Source organism: Aythya fuligula, chromosome 11 (genome assembly GCF_009819795.1).
Source record: "Aythya fuligula isolate bAytFul2 chromosome 11, bAytFul2.pri, whole genome shotgun sequence".
Classification (NCBI taxonomy): domain Eukaryota; kingdom Metazoa; phylum Chordata; class Aves; order Anseriformes; family Anatidae; genus Aythya; species Aythya fuligula.
Genome location: NC_045569.1, coordinates 1,282,113 through 1,302,086, shown reverse-complemented (window position 1 = coordinate 1,302,086; position 19,974 = coordinate 1,282,113). Strand labels below are relative to the sequence as shown.

Here is a 19,974-nt window from a genome sequence, read left to right as displayed (position 1 = left end):
ATGTGCCTCCTTCTTCCACTCGCCCAAAGCATCATGAAATTCCCAGGAGAAAGTACTGGCTAGAATGAGCACAACTCTCTGGTAAATGTCTCTAGTCACATTAATAAAAGTTTAAAATTGATCCTTAATAATGTTTTTTCCTTTTACATGTTAGTGTTTCTCCCTGTAGAGTCCTCCCTGTATATACCACATGTGCAGAGTAAATAATTCCTGTCTTACAGAACATTTAGGTTCTGAAACACTCATCTTTCACACTGTGTATCCTGAATTTGTTTGTGAAGTGAATGCATTAAGATCTTACACAAGCTTAAACATGCAGTTAGTGCTCACGCATTTTGGGAACATGTGTATGCACAAACTGACGTTTCTGCAACAAATTGGCTACCTGCCTGAGCAATTTTGATATGGAATTGACAAGTATTTTTGCCAAATTCTTCAGGAGATCAACAAAAGAATGCAAGAATTGCAGTGTGAAACATGTTACTCATATAAACATCTCATTTGATGCACTGTAAGCTGAATTTGGAAATGTTAAGAATTTCTAACTCAAAGTTAGGAATACTGTAATTGACAGTTCCATAAAACTGGAATTTAAGTACAGGGCATATGCTTGGCTGTCTGGTAAAAATTCCACTCAGTCTTTATGAAGTAACATGCCAAAAAAGAATGTTACACCACAGTCTTGTGTATTCCCTGTAATACAAGACGCATTAAACTTTTTCACCATTAGGTTCTTCCACTGATGATTTGCTGAAGCTTTTTCAGAAATACTTATATCAGGCAGGCAGAGGTTTAAAGCATTATTGAAAGCTCTTGCAAGGCAACTGGAAGTGGGAGCTTTAGTAGTCTGAGTAAATTTTTCCTGGTTAAAATTAGAGGACTTAGTGTACCCAGCTGGCACTACTGAGCAAGCTAAGCAGAAAAGGCAAAAACTGATTGGACATGGAGAATTAATATATTAGGTCGTTTTCCAGAACTAGGTTGAGGTACACTGGCAAAAGTCAGAAAAGTGAGTGTTTCTGAAGTTGTCAAAATGGTGGCTTTTACCACAGAGGACGGTGGACCCTTGTCAGGGTTAGAAATTTGGACTTTATGCCTGCATGTGCAGTTGACTTACTGGGTGGAATCCAGGCCCTGGTAAAAGCAGAGGATTTTTGCCTCTTTTTCACTGGAGCCAGGATTTCAGCTACCCCTGCAATGCTGAGTGACCAAGTGTATATTTCTATAAAACACCAATGATGGTATTTTAGACACATTTTTAAATGAGTATAAAACAAAACACATTGACGTTTCATCCCTTACTACTTTACAATGTATCTGTCCAAGGAGTTCATTATTGTTTAGCAAAAACTGTCTGCACCTTTAAATAATATGGACATACTTTGAGTTCCTGAGTCAGTTTTACTTAGACTGAGTAAAGACTACATTTGAAGAGGGAAAAGCATTTAAAATTTGCCTGAAACAGAACGAAAGATTGCAGGATGAAGTTGAAATGAATTGAGCCCATATACTCAACTATAACTTCTATTTTAAAATGCAGTTTGAAAAAGGAATCTTGGATCATACAAGTCATGTTTTATGCCAAACAACACAAACTAAGTAAAACATAGAGGTGTTTCACTCTCAGTTTGCCCTTTTAAGGTCAGAAAAAAGGAAATTGTCACACACACACTGTCTTTTGTATGTGTTATGGAGAGTTGTTATGAAGTGATTATTTTATAAAGGTTATACATACTTCCAAACAATATTTTAAACACTCCTTTTCTTAATCACCTATAAAATAATGCCATGATCTCTGTGTCTAGAGAATGATCTTACTATTAGGACAGGAAGCCTGTAATTTTTTTTTTTTTTGCTAATTTGACATCCCTTTGTGATAGTCCAATATTGTGAGGTTTTACTCTTATATTTCACTGCTAAGGGCCTTATTGTTTAGTGTACTGTTGTTGGGCAAAGATGATAGCTTGTACTTGGCAATTGCTTGGTGCTCAGATCATTAGGAAATTCCTTTCAAGACTGGAGTATAGTCCACCCATTAAAAGTTTATAAAATGGGCTGTAATGAGCATCTGATAGGAAAAAGTAATTGTCATGCAGATAACCAGAGAGATGCTGTGTGCAGGAAGGGTCTGCCTGTGAACATTCATATGAGCTTGCAAAAACTGAACCCACAGCAGGAGGAAGGGAAATTCTTTGGTGTCCCTATGAAGGCATTCCTGATAGAGGGGAGCACAGTGATGGTGTGAGAGATCCAATTTGCAATCTGGGCTGATTTCTTACAGTGCAAACCAACTGTTAACACAGAAAGGGAATATGCAGTTGCACACTACAGAAGTCCTTTGTCTTAGCAGTCACAGTTTCCTCATTTCTCTGTTATGTTTTTGCTTGAATGACCCTTATTTTGGAATATGTACCCCTTGGGAACAAGTTGGGAAAGTGTAGACCTCTGAGCAGCAGAAAAATCCTAAGAGAGTCAAATTGTTCTGGTTTGTTGTCATTTCTCCTGAATTTTAAATTTTCTTCTTTTATTTTACAGAATTAATTAATCGATAATCTTAATAAGACCTTTATTTGAACTAGTTTCCATTTTCATTCGATATTTTTCTATAAGATGCATTGAAAGCAGCTGTGAATGCGTTTCAGCTGAAAATAGGCTGCACAAATGCAAGTTTCAGCCAAGCATTGAACTCTATGTAACTTAGTTTCTAATAAAGCTCATTCTATTCTCTAACAGACATCGATGAGTGTGAGACAGCTGGAATATGCATGAACGGGCGCTGTGTGAACACTGATGGCTCTTTCAGATGTGAATGCTTCCCTGGCCTTGCAGTAGGACTGGATGGACGTGTGTGTGTTGGTAAGACAAGCTCAATGTGAGGCGAGTCACAACCAATGTTAAGGCATTAAAGTTAAAGTGATAGATTGGAATTTGAACGTAGAATTTACTGTATTTTCATGGATTAGTGGTTTCTGGAATATTTATATTGATGACCCATTTTACTTTTTTTTCTTTCTGTTTGTGTTTAAAGGTAAAAAATGTATGGGCCAAATTACAAGATCAGGTAGACTATATAGAATAGTGCTGTTGGGGATGAAAATTGTATCAGTTTTGAGCAGGTGAGAATCTGCCCCGTTTTTGTCAGTCTAGATTACTTCATTTTTTCACCAAGCTTAAAGATTTAGTTAGGCTTTCATCTCTTAAAGTTGGACATACCAATTTTCCTACTTTCATCTATTTCTTATTAAATGAAGGAGGTTTGAGATCTTTGATTTTAAAATTATAATACATGTATGTCTGATGGCCATTATCAGCCAGGTTTTAAAAAGTGAGAAATGTCAACCATGATCCTGAAAAGGTAAACAACAACAGAAAACTAATGGTACACTCAGAAATTGTAAGGTTTCATCTCTGAGTATTCTGAAAGGCAGTAATGCAAAAAATGCAGAAAAATAAGGTGTTCTGATATTTTAATATTTGCCCCCAGTCCCTCAGTCTACAACTTGCCTTTAAAAAGCCATCTCGGTAATGTGCCACAAGTATTCTCATTAGGGAAACCTCTTTTGACATTCAGAAGCCATGAAAATATGGATTTTTCACTAAATTTTGCTCAGATATGTAGTTGATTTATCCCGGTTGACAGAGTAGCTGTGGTCAGCAGAGCTATAGTAATTGTTTCTTTACTTTTGTTGCAAAGGAAGTGGGAATTTAAAATGCATTATAGGGTCAATAAAAGAGTTCTAAGCTAATGCATTACACATTTGCATTTTCTGCATGTTAGAGCCCATAGTAACAGTTTCTGTAGTTCATTTGTTAAGTCATTAAATGTGGTAACTAGTTCGTGTGTCTGAACTCGAAGGAGCATGAGGAAGAAGAATTTCCTGTCCTGAGTATAGTAAGGGTATAGGTCGTTGAGAAACATAGGGAAATGGTGAAAAATATTTTGTTTTGACAGCTTTGACACTATTTATGACAACCAAGCTATATTTAATAGCTGTTGTAACTTACGGCACTATAGTTGATAATGATAGGATTAAGAGGGATTTCTTTCTTCAGATACACATATGCGAAGCACGTGCTATGGTGGCTACAAGAGAGGGCAATGTGTAAGACCATTAACCGGTGCAGTTACAAAATCGGAATGTTGTTGTGCCAGCACTGACTATGCCTTTGGGGAGCCTTGCCAACCCTGTCCAGCACAAAATTCAGGTATGGAATATTAACTGGTACTTACTCTAATGTAAGCTTTATGTCAATAAGCTGTTTTTAGGAAGGTAAAATACAGCTTTGTGTTTACATCGCATCTAAAAACTGGAGAATTATGTTGTCATACAACATGTTAAGTATTTTGAGCAATCTGCTATTTTGAGTATTGAAATAGCATAGGAGAGAATTTTTTGAGGTAACAGTAAATGCCAATATCTGATTGAAAGTCATTACACACATGAAAACAGATTGTCACATACAAAACTCTACTTTGGTAGATGTGGATTACTAAAAGTATAATTTTGATCTCAAATTATTAATGGAACCATGTTGAGTAATTCATGCATTCATGCAAATCCTTTTGTACACCTGTCAGTCACATGTTGGCTGTCTGAATTCTGTATCACCCCAGTGTTCTGAAATTGTTAATACAGTAAGTAGACTTTGGATAGTCAGTGCAAAACAAAAGCCCGATTAAGACAGTTGAGAATATTTGAGTCTCTCACCAAAATCCCCACCAAGCAATGTCTGGAACATAGTTGCACTTTGGCAAAACAGCAATCCTAATCATTCTCATGGGCAGAATCTGCTTTTAGGCAAGCACTTCTTTCAAGAAGAATATGTTGATGCAGTCCTTGTCCTGAAGCCAATAAATAAAGAGACGCTGGTTTTGTGGAGGTGACTGCAGGGGGATAGTTTGAAGCACAACTTTGTCAAGTGATTCTTTGCACTCAGCAAATTTGTTGTTGCATATGAACCAAATAAGCCATTTGATAAGTAGTTCTAAACCATCTCACACTAACTTGGTACCTGCTTTGTAGGCCAAAAATGTATTTTAAATCTCAGTTTTAACTGATAGCTTTATGAAAAGCATTAGAGACACGAGCAATTGGAACAGATTAGGCTTGTTGAGCTGATTAGAGCTCTTCAGCAAGAGCTTGCTGCCACCATTTTATAATGTGCCATGTTATTTAGAATAGCAAAACACCACGGAAATGTTAGCAGAATAGGAAAGAGCCTTTCCAACAGCCTCTGTTCATATCAATAGGCCCTTCTTTCTGTACAGTAGAGTTGAAATCTTTCGATCTAAATGTTGGAGTCTGTATCATTGACTTCTGTTTATTTTAATTACTTTAACAGAACATTTACACATGTGAAAGCTATTTTTTTTTGTGTTGTTTTGCCCACCTTCTCAGCTGTTTAAAATGAAAAAAAATCCATCTCACAAAGGGTGAAGTGCAGCATTTCTTTGGGAATTGACTTGGAGAGGAAAGGAGAAAATTTTTTACAGAGGAGCATTGCATCAGAGAAATTTAAAAGAATTCCTGAAAGGAAGACGCTTGTTGCTCTGTTCTCCTCAGAAACTCTCTGCAGAAGTTCCTACTGAGTATGAGAATAATAGTTTTGCTGATGCATGTCTAGAGCAGGTCTGCTTTCACATAAGTTGGCAGTGATTAATTGATTCAAGTAGCAGTATGTGCTCTGTGTGTGTATCTACATGGATATTGAATCACTTTGGGCACAATGTAGACATATATGGTTTGCCCTGGTTTAGGTCCTTTCTCTTGAAAAGTCCTGTTGTAAACTGTATAATGCAGAATATATTTGTAACAGATGATTTTGGGTCAATTGATTCCACTTATCTGTTTGTTTTACAAGTCAGAAAATCTGTTAAGTGTACAGCCTTCTGAATTTGTATTAACCTGCTGATTATGATAAGACTGGGAGGTGTTTTGCATATGATTTTCTTGATGAGAAAACAGCTGTTCAATAAATATATTTTTAATAGTAGTGTAATTATTTTACAAGGAGTAATGTTTTTAAACTAAAAGAGGGTAGATTTAGATTAGATAGAAGAAATTCCTTACTATGAGGGTGGTGAGGCACTGGAACAGGTTGCCCAGAGACACTGTGGATTCCCCATCCTTGGGAAGTGTTTAAGACCAGGTTGGTTGTGGCTTTGAGCAACCTGGTCTAGTGGGAGGTGTCCCCTCCCATGGCAGGGGAGTTGGAATTAGATGATCTTTAAGGTCCCTTCCAACCTAAACCATTCTATGATTCTAAGATTCTATTTTGACTGTTCATAAAGTGCAACTGTATTGAAAAACACTGACCTATCTGTTTACAGGTAGTCCTGATGTAGATGTGATTGTTCAGCTTACTCTGTCAAATGGTCTGAACTCAAAAGGACTTGAACCCACCATTCACTGAAACATTTGAGAAAATTTGATATTTTATTTTTATTTTTTTTTAAGGATAGCAGATTCTTGATTTGCAGACACTCCTACTAAATGGAGTTAAATATGGCCTAGATTTATGGAAAACTTTTTCTGTTTTTCAATCACTTTGAGTGTGCACTTCAAGCAAGGACTGGGACATATGAATACTGGAGGATTTTGCTGTGAAGATGTTATGATTTATTTATGTAGGAAGGCCATGATGAAGCCCATGCCTATTCCTGAATGCCTCGGTTCAGCATTTGAAGTTTTTACTCATTCATCTTCATCAGCAGATGAATGCTAAAATGTTTCACAGATTCAGAACATTGGGAGAATATTCGTGTGTTTGGAATTGAAAGGCATGTTATTTAATTGGAGTAATTAATTAGCATGTTGTAAATGAAGCTGAAAGCAATGAACTGAAAAAGAGTATGCCAGTAAGTATTTTCATATTTTTTCCAGCTGAATATCAGGCTCTGTGCAGTAGTGGAACTGGCATGACAGCAGGAGGAAATGGTAAGATCACCTTATGTAGTTTCAAACTGTGGAAGTTCTGGCTGAAAGCATGACCTTGATATCCTTAATTAGTTAGACATGCTGGATGGGATGATGGCTGGAAAGAGTGGGAGGAAGGCTTATCTAGGTGGGTGTTTGCAACAGAAGAATAGATGAATTTAGGATAAAATAAGTGGAGCATGCTATTTCATCAGTGTGCCCTCTCTTTTTATGCCATTCAATGTATGTGAGTGCTGTTATAGAATAGTGGCAAATCTGTGAATAGTGTCATTACCTACGTGACCTAGAAATCTTATCTGTAAGTCGTATTTACATTTTTTAATTGAAATTGACCTGAAGAATAAAGCCATGTTGAACACTGAGCTTGCTCGTGTATTTTCATCTCAGTCACAAGTACCTGGCTAACAGAGCTTGGTTGATAATTACAAAGAAGGAACAAATGATTACAATAAAAGCTTTGTAGTTGTACAACTGAAATTGCAAACCTTAAGTAAGTCAATACTCACTAATAGAATTGCTGCCAGTAGAGAGGGAAGAGCATTCAGAAAGGAAGGATGTTCATGCTCTTGGGAGTGATAACATCTGGAAATGCTGTGAATCAGAGCAAATGAATACGGGGTGCTATTAGTACCTGTGCATCTATAAACATAAGAGCCCAGTTTAATATCCCAGTTTGTATCTACAGTTGCAAGTTTTTTAAATGTTTGTGGGCTAGAAATGGTCTTAAATCAGTGTGAAAAGGATATATTTTGTCTTGAATGTGAATATTTAGGTGTGAATTTGCTAATCAGAACTACATAATTAAAAATATGGAATGTCCAATGTTAGTGATATTGAAAATATATCTTATTCTAGTTTGGAGAATGAAAAGGGGGAACCCCCACAGTTCTCAACAATTGACTTTTGTTTTTATTTATTTATTTAACATTTATGTAGATATTAATGAGTGCTTACTGGATACTGATCTCTGTCCCAATGGAAGGTGTGAGAATCTGCATGGAACATACAAATGTATTTGTAACCCTGGGTATGAAGTGGATTCAACTGGAAAAAACTGCATTGGTATGAAATGTCCTATTTTTCATTTTGAAGTTTGCTCGTGTTTATCCTCCTTTGCCATTTTCTTCAGTGTTTCATCAGATCCAGTAGTTCCTCTTCTGGATGTTTTTGCTAAATTTTATTGGTTTAATTTTGGTGCTTTACATTGCTTATAAAGTCCTCCAGCGTAAGAGTGTAAGTGACCATTGCTACCAATGACCTGAATCGCTGGCAGTTCAGATAAGTCCCCTAAATATGTGCTCCATGGCATCACTGTTTCTCCAAATAAGAAACAGCCAGATCCTGCTATTGCAGTGCACCATGGGAGAGATCTAGGATCACCAGCGTGGTAAGTACCTCCAAGAGGGACTTTATGTAAAAAAATGTGTTTATGTAAAACATATAATAGATCCTAAGAAGATGAGTATACCCTATACTACAGAAAACTTCTGTGATTTCCACCAGTTCTGACTTTAGGGAAAATTCCTTTTCAACTTTCTGACAGGGCTAAGTTTACTGGTCAGATGTAGGAAAATTGATGAAAGCACTAGCAGACTCTGCCTGTATGCTCTCTCTAGCTATGGCTTATTTCCTGTGCTGTACAAGTGAAAAAAAAAAAAAAAAAAAAGCCAATTTTTTTCATCACAGAAAAAGTGAAATAAATTGGTCACTTCTAGAGGAACAACAAGAGAAGCACTGCACTTTTTAAAAGAATTAGATTAAAAGAATTGAAATAAGTAGTAGTTCAGCTTCTTCTCATCCTGTCAAGGATGTTTAAAAAAAAAAAAAAAAAAAGCTCAGATATCTACAGACTCCTATTAGAAATTTTAGTTCTGGTAATTCTCTTGTTCCACTTAACAGAACCATCAAAAGCACATTACTTAAACACTTTCAAAAAGCACATTACTTAAAAACTTTCAAATTCCTTTCTTCCACTACTGCATTGGCTCATGTTTCCAGTATGTCTTTATACAATTGGTTACAAATTTCTTCTAGTTTCCTGTTAAAATTTGTGACCATTTTATGACCAGTTGATGTTGTACTAATATTATCATTTGACATAGCACCATGTCAGCACTTATCCCCAAAGTATTTCTATAAGAATCTTTGTAACCTTTCTCAAACTCTGTTGCCTAAGTGACTATCCAAATTAATGATTTTGGTAGTTTCATAAAAGCAAAGGCTACAGCTTTGTATTGCATACAACTGATCCAACCATTATGTGGTCTTCTGATGAGGTCCAACCAGTGTCTTAAACAGTGGTGCCAGCACTTCTCCATCGCCCCTATAAAAGTCCTGCCTGAACTGATTTTGGAGTGAATTACTCTTTTCTCAAACACATTATACTTGGGGATTAAAGTCAGCCTCTAACTGGGAGGTACACTCAGAGCTCTCTCTCCTCTATTGCCTTCAATTTATGTGTTCTGTTTTAAAGCATGTTATTGTTACTTGCCCCTAAGTTTTCAAACATTGGTGATTGTGTTTTATTTTTCTTACTCACATTGTCAAGCTTAATTGAATTGCACAATTGAAAGAATTGCATGATTGTCTGTGTTAGCAATAACTTCCAGTGTAGTGTTGTCCATAATTTTTGATGCAATTCATTTTTTATTTCTATATGGCAATGAATAGAACCATGACTTATCCTTGAAAAACATTGCTAATATCATCTCTCCTATGTGATGACTCTCTTTTTTAATGTAACCTACTGTAATCTCTCCTTCAGCCAGATCTGAATCTACCTTAAAGTTCATAAGTTCCTTCCTGTTATCTTCAGCTTACATAATAATTTTATTTTGGTTCTGTATTCTCTATTTAAATCTAAATAGCTTAAGTCATCTGTGTTATTCCAGTCTAAACTATCCACTATCTTGTTAAAAATAAAAAGTCTGAGTTGATCTTTGATAAAAGTCATGATGTAATTCATCCCATTTTCCCATTTGCTTCTTTGGCTTTGATTATCCATGTCCCATTTCAGAGTCTGCCTCTAGCTTATGGCATCCCTTCTCTTCTCCCCATCCATCTGTGACTTTTCCAGCTGCTCCCCAGCCCACCCTGCTGCAGCCCACATCCATGCTCTATCGCAGCTGTTTCCCATTCCTCTATAATGTTCTACCTGGCCCTCTCTCAATTTTTCTGAACTCCTGTGAAGCTTCCCACATGGTCTGATTTATTCTGCAAATCTCCCTGCTTTTCCTAGCACTTCTGCTGTTCCCAGCTGCTGAGCTGACCCTCTGAGTTTTCCCAACTTCTCTCAACACTTTCTGAGGCCTCTCTGACTTAGCCAATTGTTCTTGTCTGCTCTTGAAGTCTCTCCTGATCTTCACCTGCCATTCATGGCCCATTGCCACCTTCTTGCAACTTCTCTCTCATGACCACAGCTCTTCCAAAGATTTCCTAAGGGCTCCTGAAATTTCGCACTGGCATTTCTATTGAAAATTTTCAACTCTGAAACAAAGTAGACTCACATTGGCCTTATTAACCATAACATCTAAGACAGTCAGAGCAGATTTGGAAAAATGGTGATTTAAGGACCAGGATGACCAGCAAATCTTTCCAAACCAATCATCTATTTTTTTTTTTTTTCCCATGAGTGAGGGCTGTTGTTCAGGGAATCAGAGACTGCATAGAGCTATTCTACAATAAAGGCAAGACAAAAGTGTGATTCCCAGCTTTATTTTAAACAGTGCTGTGGCTGCCACATATTGTGAATTCATGTAGAAGGAAAGTATGAGCACTTACAAATGCAAAATAGCCTCCTAAATAGTAAAGCACGGGAAAAGATGAACAAATATTTTTGGGGCATTTTCCCCATTTAAAAGCAAAACAAAGCCATTAATTTTTCTCCAGGTAATATTTGTGTGATTTGAATTCATATAACTTATTGTTTCCACTATGTTAACAAGTTTTCATGAAGAAGGAAGATGAAGGAAGTGGGGTCTTAAGTATTGGAGTGGTCATTTCCATTTGAAATAATTCCAAGTCTGTTGTTTACTAAAAAGTCTAGAAATCTATTTAGTGTTTTCGGAAAGCAGTGCAAGGCATGTGTATGAGTATTCTCTATCTCCCTTTTATTTCCTTGTCTCACATACGCAAAATGTAATAAAATGTGGCTGTGAGGAGGGGAATTTTGTCTTGGCTTCTAGTCCAGGAATGTTTCCTTTCTTAAAAAAAAATGTTAATTTTCATTACAGACATTGATGAATGTGCACTGAACATGCTGCTTTGTGACAACGGACAATGCAGAAATACGCCTGGGAGTTTCACCTGCACTTGTCCCAAAGGATTTGTATACACTCCAGACCTAAAAACATGTGAAGGTAATTGTGAAGACACTTCATTTTATTTTAGTTTGATTCACAGAGATTGTTTTGGGGTTGTGTCAGAAATACTTTGAATCTTGATAAGGATATAACATGTAGAACTTGAGAGGAAAAAAAATGCAAAAAAAACACAAAACAATCATAGGGAAATAATATGGGAAAGTTGGGGAAAGAGGAGAGACAAAACCAAAGTTTTATGTAACCTTGTGGAATAGCTTATATCAGGTCTGCTCTAGCATTCTCCTTATTGGCTACCACCAGTGGGCCTGCACTGTGCCAGGAGTGAAAAAATTGTGAAAACTGACAGGTTTTACAAATCTTTTCTCTCACGTGGAGAGCAAAAAGCTAGATGGGTCCTTGTGTGAATCCTTTTTGAGCTGCAGACAGTGTATCAAATCACTTAATCAACACAGTCTACCAACTCAAAACAGGATAGTAGCTGGATGTCACAGAAAAATTAGATGTTTCTGCTGAGTTCAGTGTTTTAATGCTCTCATGTGTTAGTGTGTCCTTAGGGCACATGCATCATTAGCCTGCTGTGAAGAACTATATAACTGTAACACAGAATATGAGGAAAACCTATCATGAGGAAAGCTGCTTCCATTTTTACCCACGCTGCAAAAGGCTATGTGTATTTTTGTTAATGTCTCCTGGCACTAACAGCAGTGTGTTTCTCTTCTAGATATTGACGAGTGTGAATCTAACCCCTGCGTTAATGGGGTATGCAAAAACACACCAGGCTCTTTTGCTTGTGAATGTTCTCCTGAAAGTACTTTGGATACAACAAGAACTATCTGCATAGGTATTTATTTTTCTGAAAAATTTATGTTTGCTGGTAGAAAATGTCCAATGACATAAAAGCAGTGTACACCAAGTATCGAAAAAAACTCTAAAATTACTTTTGTAGATATGTTTAGTAGAAAATATTCCAGAAACAACATTAAAGTATTTGTTTTCACCATTACTATGGGTACATAAAGTGTGACTAGCATGTAGTAGCATGGTATGCTTTCATGTCAAATTTGAAGGAGATGAAAATTTTTCTAACATATAAGGGAATGATCAGACTGGTTCTTCAGGAATGTGCTCACCCACTTCAACCTTCCTGCAAGATCTTAAAATCTTCTCCTTAAGATCTTCTCTCTAGAAAGGCCCCTTTTTGATTTGAGATGGAGCATAGGTCTAATATAGTCTAGACTAACTCTAGAGCAGACACAGACAATGCTGTGACTCATATACTATGTGGGCTCATAATTTATCCCTGAGTTGTTCTGGAGTGACAATAATTTATAGCTGTTGCCTAGTCAGCAAGGAAAATTATGGAGCTATGGTTCTGGGTGGTCCTCAGCTGTCTCCTGTCACTGGAGATGGGAGGGTCAGATATCCAGACTGGAGTATCTTAGAGATTAATGGAGGATCTAGAAGAGGTTCATATCTGCCCCATTCTACATGGGCCTCAGATCTGAATCATAAAAAAAATGATGGCGACTCAGGTCTTGAATGGTGTTGAGATATTCCCTGTTAAGGTTAATAAGTATAAATTAGGACTTGCAAGGGCTCTTTGCTGGGATGATTACAGGCTGTACTTCAGCACAGAGAAGGATAAATTAAGATCTTTTAATCTAAATTCAGATCTGATGTGGTGAGTTAGAATGAAAGGACGATTCTTTTTCATGGTTAAATTGAGATGTATTTTCAAATATATTCATGTATAATTCTAAACAATCTGCATGACAATACCTTGTTTTCTTCCTAACAGAAACTGTTAAGGGTACCTGTTGGCAGAACATAGTTGATGGAAGATGTGAAATAAATATCAATGGAGCAACTCTAAAGTCCCAGTGCTGTTCCTCACTAGGTGCTGCTTGGGGTAGTCCATGTACACCGTGTGAACGAGGTAACACTCTTCATTTATTCTCTTAAAATTCCCATTCAAAGCTCTTGTACCTCACAGCTGTGACATTACAAGAGCCTTCCCATCTTACTTGAATTCATGAATAAAGTAACATTCCAAGCAAGGGAAAAAGCTTAAAAAGGCAAGCTTGTTTAAACCATTTAGCTATGAAATCCTTGGCATAACCCTTTAGTGCCTAGAACAAGGATGATGGCCATCTAGGCACCGGTGCCACATTAAATAAATAAATAAAATAAGGTAGTAAGACTGGTTTTATTCTCAATCGATCCATAAAGTTTTAGAAGACAGGGAAACTGTTCTTTGTCTTCTATAGCCTTGCTTTATTTTGAGAAGGTGGCATAGTGTAACAAATGGTATGTATCCTCAGGAACCTTGGATTTTTCCTTGTTCTGAGGCTGGTCCACATTATTGTCACAGAACTTTGACCACAGGCCAGATAAATAAGTTTACTGTTTCTCTTGTACAACACTCATTCCTTATTTAGTCTGAAAAAAAGATGACTTAATATTGAGAGGTGGCATGTAACTATAGAAAGCTCTGACATTGGCTTTTATAGTAAACATTTTACAAAATTAAATTCTGAAAGGAAGGGACCACACCTACAGTCTGTAACTTGCTTACTTTAGCATGGTTTGTCATAATAAGTGATCTAAAGTTCTTAACGATGTAGCAATTGATGCACGTTCCCCAGAGCTTCCAAGAAAATGTTTGCAACAAATGGATCTTTGGTGTGGTAATGGAGGGAGGAGAGGGAGTAGCCCTTGTTATTATACTCTGTAGATTAACTGACAATCTAGAGAATCATATGGTTGATCAAGCAGTGAGTTGAGGTGCCTGCGTATTCACTTTATCACAATTTGCCTGACTGAACTGTGGAATGAGCTGGGAACCTAAGGATGAGATGATGACTGCACAAATGTGTATGGGTTGATACTTACACACACTGAAAGCTGCTAGTTTGCTCAAGTCATCAATTAATTCATCCTTTATAACTCAGCAGAATTCATCCTCATCTGTCAGTGATAAATAGAGCTGTAATATGCTGAGACCAGATTAAATGAATTAATTGATTTGAATAAAGCAGGAATAATATAACCACTTTGTGGTTAGCTAGCTAAGACGCGTTGGAGGTAAAAGAGGACAATGGCTGACACTTTACACAGTTTATGTAGTAGCCCCATCTTGTCTCCTTATTTTTCAGAAAATACTGAGATATTGTCTATGTACTCAGACCTCTCACAGCAATAAACTCGAGATAATATTTCACATGATCATTTTTGCACAAGAGGTTAACAGTGAGTTTTGTACTGTACCATTCTAAAATTTCTTTTTTGTTTGTTTTACAGACCCAATATGCCAAAAGGGATATTCAAGAATAAGAGGAACATTATGTGAAGGTATTTATTGTTGCCTTAACATAAATCAGAGCTTGAATGAAAAAAACGCCAGTGTTTTGAGTTAAGCAGTTAATTTAGCATAGAGGAACATTATGCCAAATTCTTACCTCGTATGATTCCATTAACTTCATTAAATTTATGTCAGGATTGAATTTTTATATATATATTTTTAACATTCCTACATATAGTTTATCTCAAAGTACACACTTGAAAATACAGTATCTATGAGTATAAGAAGATGGTTCTCTCTTCAAATACTATTAACTGAGTAACCTATTCAGGCAAAATATGCCATAAAGCATGGCATTATTAATACAATGGTATGCAAAGCCATTACCATGCTGTAGAATAAGAATGTTTAAAGACTGTATTTGAAATGAAAGCTTTTTTTCTTAACTTTGACTTTCTTCCATGTAACATATTAAATCAGAAATGTTCCAAAGCATAGTTATTGTCTTATAAAAAATGGGCATCAGGACACAGTTAAACTTTGGTTAAAGAACAGGCTGAACATTTTTTAAATGTGTAGCTTTTTGCTCAGTATGAGATGACTCTATACTATTCTGTGAGAATTGAAGGTCCCACCCTATTTCATCTTCATCTGAATTGATTTGAACCCCTGGCAAAGTACTGCATATTTCCATAATAAGCAGAAGCTCAGAGAGTCTCAAACCGCTGTGGGTCATCCTGACTGACAACATCTGACATGACACTGCAGTTAAAATATTTTTTAAAAATTACTCCCATATGTAGCTTCCATAAAGAAATATTTTTTTCCTTAACAAAAAAGAAAATAAAACAACAACAAAAAGGGAAGAGGAACACCCTCACACATATTCTTCGCTTTCCAAATGATGACTGAATACTTTGGCACGTCCGTGCTGCAGACCCACTGTACATAACTTATCTGACCTCAGCAACACTTTTTGGAGTGTGTAAGTGAAAGAAAAGGGGAAAAAAAAAAAAAAAAAAAAAAAAAAAAAGCAGCCCCACCTTTCTCTATTCACAAGGAAAGTCTTAGAACATTTTCAACACTGCTGGGATGGAAAGTTTATCCTTCCAAGATGTAGACATAACTGTTTTCAGCATTTCCTTTACCAGCACTTTGGATTACATCTACTACATGCTTTAATCTTTCTGATTTCAATGGGACCTGGATGGTCCCAGATTCTTCTGAGTGCTTTCCCCTGGTTTTAACATACTAAAGTGGTATTTGGGTTTCAACCAATGTAAGCATTTTTCAAGACAGGGGAAGAGCTCAGGGAAATTTACTGGCAAGTGAGAGACAGGGAAAGAGAGTAAGTTTTGTTCATAAAAGGTGATACTCAGTTCTCCCATACATAGTCCATGTAAAATTAGTAACGGGCCTTGTGCAAGGAAATAAGCAAACTAAATTAGCAGTGTTCCTCGAGTTTATGGGTGAGCCCTGGAGTTGTCAGCTGAAATATGGTTCACAGGCTGTGATCTGTGTTTCAGTGGTTACAGATAGTCTGTTGGCTTTACTTCATGCCTCCTAGTCGATGTGGGCTTTTTATCTATAATATCTAGTCAAGGGCAGATGCCACTGATGCCCCTTACACATGCATCCTCTACCCTGCGCTATGCAGTCAGAGTGTTGCACAGACTCTGTTCACACTAGATTTGTCTGTAAGATGAATGAGTCCAACCCACCCACTTCTTGATTACACTCTGTACATGAATGTTGAGCTATAGACCAGTCATTCCTTTCTGATTCCTTGTTCTTATCCCCTACTGTCTTAAAAATTGTTATACTTCATCTTGGGTCATCTTTAACGTTGGAGGCTTTTTTATAGAGGCAGTTGTGTAGCATGTGGTTTTCACAAAGGACACAGGTGGGAGGACCCCATGCTTAGATTGCTAAACATTTGTTTGTGCTTAGGCCATGCTAACACAGATAATAAAATTATCCTTTCCAGAAAGTGCCAAATAACAATAGATATGAAAATTGGTAATATTTGAAAATATTTTTCTTCTTTTTTGGAAATTTTGTATGTTTTTTAGTTATTTTAGAATTGGATTTCAGTATTCATAGGAACAACAAATAACAACATGTAATATTCCTAATCATCAACATTTGTCTGTAATTAATTGATTCTGGCTGACTTGCATAGGAAATCCTAAATATTTGCGGTTTTGTCAGGCCATATAAACTGTTGTGGCTTTGTATTTTATCCTAAAACACAAACATTAGAATGTTAGTATTTTTTCTGACCTGTTAATGCTTAGCATGCTAGTGATTACATTTATTCACACTTTCATTGGAAATAGATGTAAATGAATGTGAGGTGTTCCCTGGAGTCTGTACCAATGGGCAGTGTGTCAATACCTTGGGATCGTTTGTTTGCCAGTGCCCCAGTGGAATGACTTTAGATGCTTCTGGACGGACGTGTCTTGGTAAGTATTAATTCCATTTACAGGTCTACTAGGGAATAGCAAATCTATGTAATGAGAAAATAGATTTGTGCTGCATGTTTTCTTACAAATAAGGAAAATTATTTTTGTCCACATGTGTTATTTTCAGGTGGAATCAATCAAGGACATAAACTCTGTTCAACTGGAATATGAACAGATTCCAGTGGTAGTGTCTAAAGCCCATCACCATCTGCTGGCTGGTGAATGGCATAGATTTGGTTCCAAATTGTTCATCTGACAAATCCCTACAGCTCATCCATGCCCTCAGTACTCTTCATCATCAGTCCCACCGAGGTTGGAAGGGTGGTGTTGGGACCACTGTTGCCAGGACCAAGGCTTCTGATGAGAGCTGTGGTGTTGGTAGCCACAGTGTACGCATTAATGGGGAGTGCAACAGAATATCAAAGTTTTGTATGCAGTTCATACAAAGCACCTTCGTCCCTTTATAACAGTAAATGCCTAAGATTTGTCTCAGAATGAGGAATAGCTTGTATTGATTAAAGGTTTACCATACCTTACATAAGCTGAAATGCTTAAAACCCTTTTCTGAGCCTAAATGTATTTCAAGTGTTGAGCATCATTTTAGAGAAAACATTTAAACTTTATTCAGTTGTTAATTTTCAAATTTAATGTTCATATTTTGCTGTTAGGAGCTGTGCAGTGGGGTTGGTATGCCCCATGAATCCTCAAAAGCACAGAGCAAACTGTCTTGAGAAGGGATTCTGGAGATTCCTCTGCAGTGAACTAAATTTTCTTTTTCTCTCTCAACATATTGTTCAATTGGCCAACAGACATTCGCTTGGAGAGTTGCTACCTGCAGCATGAAGATGAGCAATGCACTTTACAAATACCAGGCCGACACCGAATGGATGCTTGCTGCTGTTCTGTGGGGGCAGCATGGGGCTTTGAGTGTGAGGAATGTCCTCTGAAGGGATCACCAGAATTTGAAGCTCTTTGTCCCAGAGGATCTGGATTCTCTACAAAGATAGAGATTACTGGGAAACCTTTTTCTAAAGGTATCTGATGTGTTTGCAGTTCTTTGCTACCAAGTTCTGCTGCCTTTTCCTTTTTCTCTTGGTCAGTTCCTGGGGGTTTGAAAATTTCAGTGGTGGTTAGGCACTTCAGTTGCCTTAAGGCACATTTGCAAATCCCATTAGATTTCATGGAAAGTAAGGCCAGAATAAAACATAAGATCGTTTAGTCTGTGTCACAGACCATTAAATACTATATTATACTGCAGCCTCAAAATACTAAATCCCTGTCTCTACTAGAGAAGTTAAATTGTGCATGACCGTGCCTCCTGTGATGCATCTAATGGCATCTCTGGCTGATGGAATAGTTTTGAAAACTTGGCACCTCATAATAAAAGAAACCAGAACTAACGGCGCAGTTAGCTTTGGACATATTCTAAGAGCAGAGTCTTTCTTACCTGCACAGGGTATGGGAACTTCAATTTTTCAGTGGAGCAAGCAAGGGAGGATGAAAAATTTTGGTAATTTCTTGTGGACCCACTAGAAATTGAGAAAAATGTTTCCAGCATGATAACTTAAGTGAGCAGAATTGAATTTACTGTAAACTTAGTCTTGTTATGACTGTGCTTGGTAAACTACCAGCATTAGTGGGCATCACACAGTGACACCCTGGTGTCATGTGTTGAAAGCCATCTTTGCAGGGTTACCAGTGGGATTAAGCTAGATAATATCAGAAGCACAACTGAACGTGAATTTGTTTTTTAAAAGCCAGTTACCAAAACCTAAATATTTTGAAGTTTTAAAGGATAGGGAAATATATATGAATGATAATTGTTGTAAATAGTTTCAGTCTTAGCTTTATAAACATTTGCTAAGCCATTAATTATCCATAAAGAAGTGAGACATGCTGTTATTTATGCTCATATTTTCTGTGACTCATGAAAGACACATTTTTTCTCAGAAACTAGCAGATAGAACCACTAGCACTGGTTCTTTTGGAAGCTTCCTTTGCCCTTGTAGGTTTGATCCTCCATCCATTCAAATCAATGTCTCCTTCAGTGAGCTGCAATTAGATCCTGTAGGACAAAGGAAGGATAAGACCTTTTGCCCTTTTATGGCAAAAAGTGCTGTATGCAGTTCCACTACATAGTGTCTGTATTGGTGGTTAGGTGGAAGGCACTATCAGTTTATGTAGTGTGGCCAAGTTTCCCAAAAGGAGAGTTAATTATCACATGAAAGAATGATCTCTGAAGTCAATGTTGTTCTTTTGTGTGCAGTTCTTGTATGAAGGGATAATATCATATATCCTTATCATTAAATCCATACACAGGGAGCTAAGAAGAGTGAGAAATGTGGCTTTTTTAAGAGAATATATCATCAAGATCTTGCATGACCTGTCCCCTCTTTCTCAGGCATTCCCTCTTTGAGGACAAGAAACATGAAGTCTATGCAGTGCTTGAATACCTTTGCACTGAACAGAGGTCTTCCTTAGCACCTTAGTTACACTCTAGATTCTGTGAAATAAAGGATACTTACCTCTCTGTAAAACTCTTCCAAAGTCTGTGTTAAAGATAATATATTTGCTTATGAATGCTTGTTATTACATTGAGGGAAGTGATGAAAGTTTGCGTGTATAAATTGCGGTTGGCTTCTTATTGCAGAATTTACATTTTTACTAATCTGTCCTTCTTGAAGTTTTTGGATGTTCTGCTAGCTCACTTGACAATCAAATGCCTAATCTGTTTCATTTTTAGATATCAATGAATGTAAAATGGTCCCCAGCCTTTGTACCCATGGAAAATGCAGAAACACCATTGGCAGTTTCAAGTGTAGATGTGATAGTGGATTTGCCCTTGATTCTGAAGAGAGGAACTGCACAGGTAAACTGCGTAGACATCTCTCATAACTTTGATTTGGAAAAGGAAAAGCTGGACTACTTTGAAAATACTGTGAATGTTT

At 37.0% G+C, this 19,974-nt stretch overlaps 1 protein-coding gene across 3 annotated transcripts in view; it reads left to right on the top strand.

The window, feature by feature from the left end:
- Positions 1 to 19,974, top strand: part of FBN1 (fibrillin 1) — a 158,618-nt gene that overhangs the window by 82,098 nt on the left and 56,546 nt on the right. For all 3 annotated transcript variants that reach the window (XM_032195315.1, XM_032195314.1, XM_032195317.1), the window contains exons 16-26: positions 2,734 to 2,856; positions 4,054 to 4,206; positions 6,885 to 6,938; positions 7,875 to 8,000; positions 11,171 to 11,296; positions 11,982 to 12,101; positions 13,059 to 13,196; positions 14,561 to 14,611; positions 16,901 to 17,026; positions 17,836 to 18,060; positions 19,770 to 19,895. In XM_032195315.1, the coding sequence (XP_032051206.1) occupies positions 2,734 to 2,856; positions 4,054 to 4,206; positions 6,885 to 6,938; positions 7,875 to 8,000; positions 11,171 to 11,296; positions 11,982 to 12,101; positions 13,059 to 13,196; positions 14,561 to 14,611; positions 16,901 to 17,026; positions 17,836 to 18,060; positions 19,770 to 19,895 (1,368 nt within the window). The remainder of the gene's footprint in view (positions 1 to 2,733; positions 2,857 to 4,053; positions 4,207 to 6,884; positions 6,939 to 7,874; positions 8,001 to 11,170; positions 11,297 to 11,981; positions 12,102 to 13,058; positions 13,197 to 14,560; positions 14,612 to 16,900; positions 17,027 to 17,835; positions 18,061 to 19,769; positions 19,896 to 19,974) is intronic.